Below are 9,694 nucleotides of genomic sequence, written 5' to 3'. Positions count from 1 at the left end.
TAAATAAAATAGGTATAGAAGGGACATAGCGGTGAGGCCCGCCCCTTGAATTATAAATATTAAATTAAATATAATAATGGCCTCACTAAATAGTCCATGACTATAATGACATGCATGGTTTAATTTATGTAAAATAATAGAGTGAATACCTATTTGACTCCTAATAATTATATTGAAAGGACTACGAAATTTTTGATAAAAAAAAATATCCAACTTGGTCTTTAATTTTTTGTGTGGGATTAATTAGTTTTTGTACAAAAAAAATAATATTAAATTTTTTTGACACAAAGACTAATTAATCCTATAAAAATAAAATTCAGAAATTGAGTTAATTTTTTTTTGTCAAAAATCTCATTATTTTTTTAAAATAATTATCAGGAGTTGTTTATAATTTTTTTTTCAAAATAATAATTCTAAAGAATTCAAGGAAAAAACGGTATATATAAAGAAGAGTTATTAATTAAATAATAGTAGTGTATGCAACATGTTTAATGCGAATTTTCTAATAATGTATGCATTCCAAATTTGCCATAGACTCAACCCAACCAAATGTGGCAAAAAACGGTATATATGCCTCTCTTTTCCTTCAAAATGATAAATATGAATATTATATTATTAACTATTATGAATGAATGGAGGATGAAGTAGCATGTTTCTTTATTAGCCTTTTATTACCATAACAAGTGTGAGCCTTTTCTGCTCTGGGAAAAAAAAGCAAATTAAATCCTTTTTTGGTATCAAGCCCATGTATGGTTGTATTTAATTTGTTTTATTATTGGTTTAATTGCTCTTATATATTCTCTAATACCGAAAGACACACTTTTCTTTAATTTGTTTGCTGTCTTTATATCTGTTTTTCTTTTATTAAAGTATATTATACTAACAGACATAGACTCTGTTTATAATATAAAATAATTTTATACAAACATTTACTATCATATCAATAAAAATAATTATTTTTTATATTAATTGTATAAATAATTATAAAAAATGAAATAATTAGACAATCATATAAAAGATACACATTGTCTTTTGCTATTTAAATTCTTCTATATTTTTTGGCATATTTACATATCATAAAGTAAATTTTATTTTCAATAAAATAGTAAATATATGAATATATTATAAACTTTACCTAAACAAGTTTTACAATAAAACACATTTAGATAAATTTGTTCTTTAATTAAATCTAAAAGATATTACGCGTAATTAACATTTTCTTTTATATTTACTTTATATTTGAGCAAAAAATAATTAATTTTTTATTGTTAACTAAAAATATTGATATCTTAATATTTTTATTAAATATATCCTAATTTTTTTACGAATAAACCTTAAAGCACTGGTTAACAAAAATTGTAAAAAAAAATGATTTGCAATTTTGTAAGAATCTAGTATTATTTGAGGCAATATTTGACATGGCTCTAAAAAAGTAGGCTAATTTTTTTTTTAATAGATTAGAGAAGTGTGTTATATATGTATAATTACATAAAGTTGTTGTGTTTTTTATGGATATCGAGATTTTTTTTAAATTAAAAATTACAAATTAGAAGCTCAAATTTAAGTGAGGATAGAAAATTGAAGGTCGGATTTTGAATGAAAGTAAAAAAATTGAGAATCGATTTTAGGTGGAGGTAGAAAATTAAGACTCGATTTTGAATAAAAAAATTTCAGAAAATTCAAATTAGAGAATCTGATTTGTTTGTTCAAAATATTTTTAATATTAAAATTTAAATTTGACCTTCAAATTTGTAAACTCTTTTAAAAATACACTAAATTTTTTACCTTTAAATTTGTAGTATTTATACAAAATAAAAATACACTAAATTTTCATATTATTAAAAAACACTACTTGTAGTACAATACAAAAATAAAAACCCCAAAAGGTAACCCTCCATTTACGGCAGTGCACTAAAAGACCCAACATAAAGTCCTAGTTTCCGGCCTAGGACTCTTGTAACCTACAGGGAATGCATGCATAAGGCTCAAATGTGAAAAAGAAACAAATTTTGAACACAATTCTTTTTCTTCTGTATTTTTATGGGTGAAAACTCAGATGCAGTCGACTTCACGTAAGGTTGATAGTCGAGAACTGTTAGATGAAAATTTAGTTAAATCAATCAAATTATCTAACGAATTTTAGTTATTAACTTCATGTGAAGTCGATTGTACCTAAATTTCTACCTTTTTTATGTGTTAATGTATCTTATGCTCTTATCATATTTTGTAACCCCCTCTTTGGTTCTCAATAGATATTCATTTTTAACTTTTTAAGTAAATTAATAAATAACTACAATATAATGGAGTCGTCAAAGTTAAAAATTACATTAGATATAGCAACAATTACACTTTATTTGTTGTTTTTATTCTCTTTCATTCATTAATGTAAGGGTATGAATATAAAATATAATAATATTACTAAATATAGATACTTAGATATTTGTAGATTTTGTTTTTTTTTTCAAGTATTGGTTTTAGTAATACATTCAATATATAAAAATTGAAAAATGCAGAATAAAAAACTATTTTTATCATCAAGTCTCCAACAAATTTTCAAAAGCTACTTATTGAATTTTTGTTTCAATCTTAACCCCACATTAAAATTTCTAAAAATTAATACAATTTTTTTATAAATAACACAAAAAATTATAATAAAATAACATAAAAAATTATGTACAAAAAACACATAACATGAAGAGAATAAAAAAAATGAAAGAGAGAAAAACCAGAAGGAAAAAAGATGAGGAATAAGATAAATAAGAAGAAAGAGAAGAAAAAAAATTGCAAAAAAAATAAAAAGAAAAAGAAACAAAAAAAGATGAAATAAGGTAAAAAGAAAAAAAATTAAGAGGAGAAAAATGTGAAAAAAAACCTTAATTAGATATTTAATTGAAAAAGATTTTGTTTGTTTAATATTATTATAAAAAATTTTCTTTTAAAATACTATATTTTTTTGTTGTTCATGGTATTCTCCAACTCGACAGGTCAATGACTAATCCGTCGCGGATCTGAGCCGCTGGCCAATGAGTTACTGCATGTACAAGACAAAATTCAAACTCCCAACACTTGCTTAAGCGAACAAATGAGCCGACCACTCGACCAACCCAAGTTAATTTTTTAAAATACTATATAATATTTCTAAGGTGGAAGGTGCATTATTATTCCCATTTGAAATCTAGAGTTGGTAGTAGGTACAAACATTCATGTATCCATCTCTTTTTATTTTGTGTCCGCCCCCTACACACACATGATTTGATTGCTAGTTGCTATGGTGTGAGCTACATGTCTCACTAGCATAATAAAGAGTAGTGCCTATCTATGCTTTTTTTTTCTTTTTTTAATTGTGTCAATTTGTCACAAAAAGTATTAGAAAACAACATCCCCTTGTCAATATTATAATAGAAAAAAATTATATTAATATTTTTAAATTTTTTATTTTTTTAATTGGTCAAAGAATAAATTAATAATTTTATACTTATTTATACATTTTTTTATTTTTATCTCATCTTTGAGAAAAAAATATTTTGATGGATCTCATAATTTTTTTTTTACTCTATTTTCTTTCCTCATCCAAACAACAAAAAATTCATATTTTCATTTATTTTCTTTCTTTAGATTTTTTTTCTTCTTTTATATTCTCTTAATCCAAACAAAGAGTCTAACATTTAATATAAAAAAATATTATAAAAATGAATATTTAAAATTTAAACTCAATAAAAACTAATATTTAATATATTTTATATTAAAAATTATTTGATAATTTACTATAATATTAGTTAAAATTAATTGTTATAGTATTAATTTTTTAGTTTTTTTTTTAAATCCAAAAAACAGTAATATCCTCGATCATATGTTAACATCCAATAGATAATTAACTAAGCCAAAAGCTTTGTAATTAAGAACTTGGTACTTAGTTTTCAGAGTGCCTTTATAAAAAGATGATATACCATTAACTTCTCTCGTTAGCAAAGAACACGTACGCATGAAAAACCATATGATTAATGAAAGGTGGAAACTCAGATGAACTCGAGTTCATTTGAAGTTGATACCTGAGAGTCGTTAGATAATTTGACTAATTTGACTAAATTTTCATTCAACGGCTCTTAAGTATCAATTTCACGTGAAGTCGACTTTACCTGAGCTTTCACCTTAATGAAAAAGTACAATTTTGTTAGAAAATTATTTCTTTATATTAATTCATATTTAACCAACAAAATAGAAAACAGAGGTTGATTATACTATTTGATTTATTATTATTATTATTATTATTATTTGCGAAATTTGAAGTGTGATATATTTCTTTGAATTGTTTTGAAATATCTTTCTATTTTTGTATAAGAAGTTAAGCATTTTTTCCTCTCTCTCTGGCATTGTTGTTGTGTCGATTAAAGAGTTGGTTTTCAACTTTTTCATTAGTTTTTTTTTTTATTTGTGTAGTGATTTCTAAATTCCCTTTTGTGAACTTGTTATCCTTTCTAAGAGAAGTTTAGTTCATATTTTTCTGTGAATATTTTCAACTTTGAAATGCTTAGTCATCCCTACAGTGAAAGGAACTTATTACTTTAATTTATTCAACTTTTAGTTCAATATAAAAAAAAAACGTTTTTTTTCCCATTATTCTAGCTCTCTTTTTGTTCTGTTTATTTTTTCCCAGTGAGAATATATATGTCGCTTAATTTGATGACTTAACCATAAACGAAATTTTATTTTCTGTATTATATAAAGAAGCATGCAGCAGAGTGAGAAAAGAATATGTACAAATTCATTAATTTAATAACTGTTCAACTTTGGAAAGATGCCAAATCGTGTGGTATATTATCTAGTTCTTTTAAAATAATTTAATAACATACTTTATTTCATAATTTTAAATATCAATGACTAATAAATAATTAAAAATAATAAATTTTGATAATTTTTTAATATTTTTATATTTTAATATATATTTTATACTAGTAATTAATTTTGATATACATAAAAAATAAGGTGAAAATTCAAATACAAATCGACTTCACGTGAGATTAATATTTGAGAACTATTAGATAATTTAATTGATTTAACTAAATTTTTATCAAACGACTCTCAAATATTAATTTTACGGTTGACTTCATCTGAATTTTCACCAAAAAATAATTATTATAATTTGCATGGATGAAGGACGGTGACTGTTAGCACATTCCCCTTCTTTGCCGCCACATCTCTTAAAGGCAATACTTACATATTATTAAATATTAATTTACATAACTTTGAGTATCATCAATTGCATTATATTGGTACCGTTTATAGGGAGCACACTTGTGTGTGTGTATATATATATATATATACCCCCAGTGACCTTCATCATCCTCGTATACTCTTCCTCCCAAAAAGCATCTTCACAATTTAGGTTCTTAATCCCTAAGTGATAATGAACCCTCTTCTTGATAACGATCAAGTTCAACATAATCTTGAGAAATGGCCAAGTCCTAACGAGGTACGTAGTAAATTCTCATGTGCTTTTATTTTCAGGTAAAATTGAGAATAAAAATTATTATCTAAATGTTACTTGTTTCTTTTGTATACAAATCAGGCGTTTGCAGAAATGAAGGCCATATGGAAAATATCAGGCCCAACAGCCATAACGGGCTTGCTTATGTATTCAAGATCAATGATCTCGATGCTATTCCTCGGCTACCTCGGTGATGCCGAGTTAGCCGGGGGTTCCCTCTCCATTGGGTTCGCCAACATAACCGGCTACTCTGTCATCTCCGGTTTAGCCATCGGAATGGAACCGCTTTGTGGACAAGCTTACGGCGCCAAACAGTTGAAGATTCTGGGACTCACCCTTCAAAGAACCGTCCTCCTCTTACTGGCGGCCACCGTGCCCATCAGCGTGGCATGGCTCAACATGGAGAACATACTCTTATGGTGTGGACAAGACCACCAAATCTCGTCCACAGCTCAAATTTTCATCCTCTTTTCTATCCCTGATTTGTTCTTTCTTTCCCTCCTTCACCCTCTAAGAATCTATCTCAGAGCACAGAGCATTACGCTTCCGATAACGTTTTGCTCCGCCATCTCCGTTCTCCTCCACGTTCCGCTGAACTTCCTCCTTGTTGTCCATTTTAAGATGGGTGTTGCCGGGGTGGCCGTTGCAATGGTGTGCTTCAACTTCAATCTCTTCGTCTTCCTCTCCTCGTTCGTCTACTTCTCCGGCATCTATAAAGATTCCTGGGTTTCTCCGAGCATTGACTGCTTCAAAGGATGGTCATCGCTTCTTGCATTGGCTGTGCCGTCCTGCGTCTCCGTTTGCCTAGAGTGGTGGTGGTACCAATCTAAACTATTTCATTCTTAGCCAATATTATTTACGCTGAAAATAACAGCGAATAACTATTAAATAAAGTGGAAACTCAGGTGCAGTTGACTTCATGTTTAGATATCAATTTTACGTAAAATCGACTTCACCTGAATTTTTATCATTAAATAATTTAACATATTTAATCACATGAAAGTACTACTTGAAATAGATAACAACCTAGTCAAATTATTTAACGATTTTTAATTATCAACTTTATATAAAGTTAATTGCAGATGAGTTTTTATCTTTAATTAACATTTTACCTTAAATTCTACTATTATGTGAATATAGGTACGAATTTATGATAATGCTTTGTGGACTGTTGGTGAATCCAAAAGCAACCGTTGCATCAATGGGAATCTTAATCCAAACAACATCTTTGGTCTACGTGTTCCCATCGTCTCTTAGCCTTGGCGTCTCCACCAGGGTGGGAAATGAGTTGGGAGCCAATAGGCCCGCCAAGGCCCGCATTTGCATGATAGTTTCACTTTTTTGTGCAATGGGCTTGGGCATCACGGCGATGATCTTCACCACCTTGATGAGGCACCAATGGGGAAGGTTCTTCACCAATGACCAAGAAATTCTAAACCTTACGGCCATAGCATTGCCAATTGTCGGGCTTTGCGAGCTCGGCAACTGTCCACAAACTACAGGTTGCGGGGTTCTGCGGGGCTGTGCAAGGCCCACCATTGGAGCTAACATAAATTTGAGTTCGTTTTATTTGGTGGGTATGCCGGTCGCGGTAGTACTTGGATTTGTGAGTAAGATGGGATTTGTTGGGCTTTGGTTTGGGTTGCTTGCGGCCCAAGCAACATGTGCGGGCCTCATGTTGTTTGTTCTATGCAAGACTGATTGGAATGCTGAAGCACAAAAAGCAAAGGAACTAACCAATGCTGCTTCTTCTTCTGTTAATAATTCCAAAACGAAAGGAGAGGGTAACAAGAACATCAATGATCATCATCATAATCATCTCGAGAAGATTGTGATCGCCGTAGAGAATGATGAACTTGGCAAGATCACAGATCAATCATCATCACTTGAAACCGACCCACTGATCACACTTACTACCAATAATAAACAGTGTAAATTAATTAATTATTGTTGAATTAATTAACTATCTAACTAGCTTTTTAATTAGGTAAAAACTCAGGTGCAGTCGACTTCACGTGAAGTTGATAATTGAGAGTCGTCAGATAATTTGAATAATTTGACTAAATTTTCATTTAATAACTCTCAACTATCAACTTCATGTAAAATCAACTGCACGTGAATTTTCACCTCTTAATTATATGATCACTTGTTTCCTTGTACCCATTAATTCTTTTTTCAAATGAGAGTCGTTCCATTTATTGGATTGTACCGTAGACAAAAGTATTAATTGTGTGTGTGTATTAATTTATTTGTGTTTTGTTCAAAGGATAACTTTTGTTTCAAGTTCTTATTTTAATTTTAAAGTTACATGCTACGTTAATATGAAAATCGTACCACAAAATAAGTGAATATTCAAAAAATAAATAAATAAATAAAATCAAATAGAGAAATAACAACATTTATAACTTACATTTAAAGATAAGAGACTCAAATTCATAACCTCTTAATTGAATATAAAAAAATTATGCCATTTAAATTATAATTTATTGACTTTTTAGGCACTTTTAGATTATTCTTTTCTTTGCTTTTAAATAGGAAGAAGCAAAAAGTCAAAAATTGTAACCCCGTGATAAGAACCAACCATAACACGAACAATATAGAATAAGCTGCGCATTATCGAGCTTGCAGAAATTCTTTCCTCTTTCTCGAAGAAAAGACTTTTGTTCCTTCACAAAATAATACATCACCCATTAACCACAAAAACATTGAGCCTAACCGTCCTTGGAACACAAATTCTATCATGTTGGAAACTTCTACCAAAATTTTTATTCTCTTAACTCATTTTATTCCGTAATAATATTTCGTTTTATTAACAAAAAATGGGACAAACGTGCGAACAATCTACACTGTAATTGAAACCATGACAACTAAAAAGTAAAGAACAAACAAACTATAGTACTGTATTTTTTTTATCTTGTTTTCGTTGTTAATTTTTTTTTGCATACTTCACTTTAGTGGGTTGAGTTCTTTTTTTTAAAAAAAAAAAGAATATTTTATATCAAATATCTTCTCATGACACTAATAATTAAGAAAATCTTACTTTAGTCTTAGTGTTTCGATAGCAATAATTATTAATTAATTTAAGTATTTGTTTCGATACGATGATAAATTTATACATATCCACTAATTTATTAAAATATTTTTATAATTTAATAAAAAAAAGATTTTTATTTAATTTAAAAAAACTTAAATATCTTTTTTAAAAAAACTTAAATACATTTTTAATTTAATAAAGACAAGCAATTGTCTTATTTTCCGTAGTTCATTTGCTTATTTTATATGCAAATAACACGTGGATGAATATAAGGAAACAAAATTAAATGGGGCGGAAGAAGGGATGAAGACTAAGCAAAACTTGCATGATTGTGTTTTTATTAGCTCATAAATATAAATTTAATTTTAATAAAATAATTTTATATGTATATTTAAATATATAATATATGTCAAGTTAATAATTAATTTTTATATTAATTATCAATCTGAATAAATATAATTTTATAAATATTTTATAATAGTAATGCATCAAAATCAAATTTTATAAATATAATTATACCTTTCTTTGAAATTGATGAAGTGAAAGTAAAGCAAAGATAAGATATCAATAATTAAGCCACTGCCACCACAATGAAGTAGTAGTGATCGTTTGAGATTTCATCTTTTAATTTTGTGGCATTTGACCACTTTAATTTCCGATCCTAAATGTGGTAGCTAGTGTCCTTTGACTATTCAGATTGAGGTTATTTGATCATTAAAATTTAAATTTTATGATTTTTATAAAAATATTAAATGATAATTTTAATGTGTTTTTAGAATATATCTTAGCTAAATCTTATTTTTATTAGTAAGAAATAAATTAAATAAAAATAATAGGTGATCTCAATTCCTTTGACTCATCACCTTCAAATGCTTAACATCATATTAAATATAACCGACTTAATAATGAGTGCTAGAACAGAAAGTTGCAAAGAAAAGTAAACCAAGAAGCTACAAAAAGCACCAATCAATTAAAATAGAAGTGTAATCTCCTTTATCATTTGTCATTATTATTATTATTAGTATGTTAGGGTCATTACCTATTAGTGATGTTTGCTAGGTGCAAAGACTAGTGTGTTTAATTAAACCAATTAAGAATAATATGAATTGTTCTTTGCAAATTTCAGCTACACATGTGAGTGATTATGACCTCTGATTAGATTTGATAGTCAAACG

At 28.0% G+C, this 9,694-nt stretch overlaps 1 protein-coding gene across 1 annotated transcript; it reads left to right on the top strand.

Annotated features, from left to right (window-relative positions):
* The first annotated feature begins 5,349 nt into the window (after positions 1–5,349).
* Positions 5,350–7,642, top strand: LOC107461007 (protein DETOXIFICATION 48-like). Its single transcript, XM_016079434.3, has 3 exons — positions 5,350–5,470; positions 5,567–6,303; positions 6,626–7,642. The coding sequence occupies exons 1-3, from the start codon at positions 5,405–5,407 to the stop codon at positions 7,437–7,439; spliced, it is 1,617 nt and encodes a 538-aa protein (XP_015934920.1). The 5' UTR covers positions 5,350–5,404; the 3' UTR covers positions 7,440–7,642.
* The last annotated feature ends 2,052 nt before the right edge of the window (positions 7,643–9,694 follow it).

Source organism: Arachis duranensis, chromosome 8, assembly GCF_000817695.3.
Source record: "Arachis duranensis cultivar V14167 chromosome 8, aradu.V14167.gnm2.J7QH, whole genome shotgun sequence".
NCBI lineage: Eukaryota > Viridiplantae > Streptophyta > Magnoliopsida > Fabales > Fabaceae > Arachis > Arachis duranensis.
The sequence above is the reverse complement of the archived record's forward strand: the minus strand, read 5'-3'. Positions and strand labels throughout refer to the sequence as shown.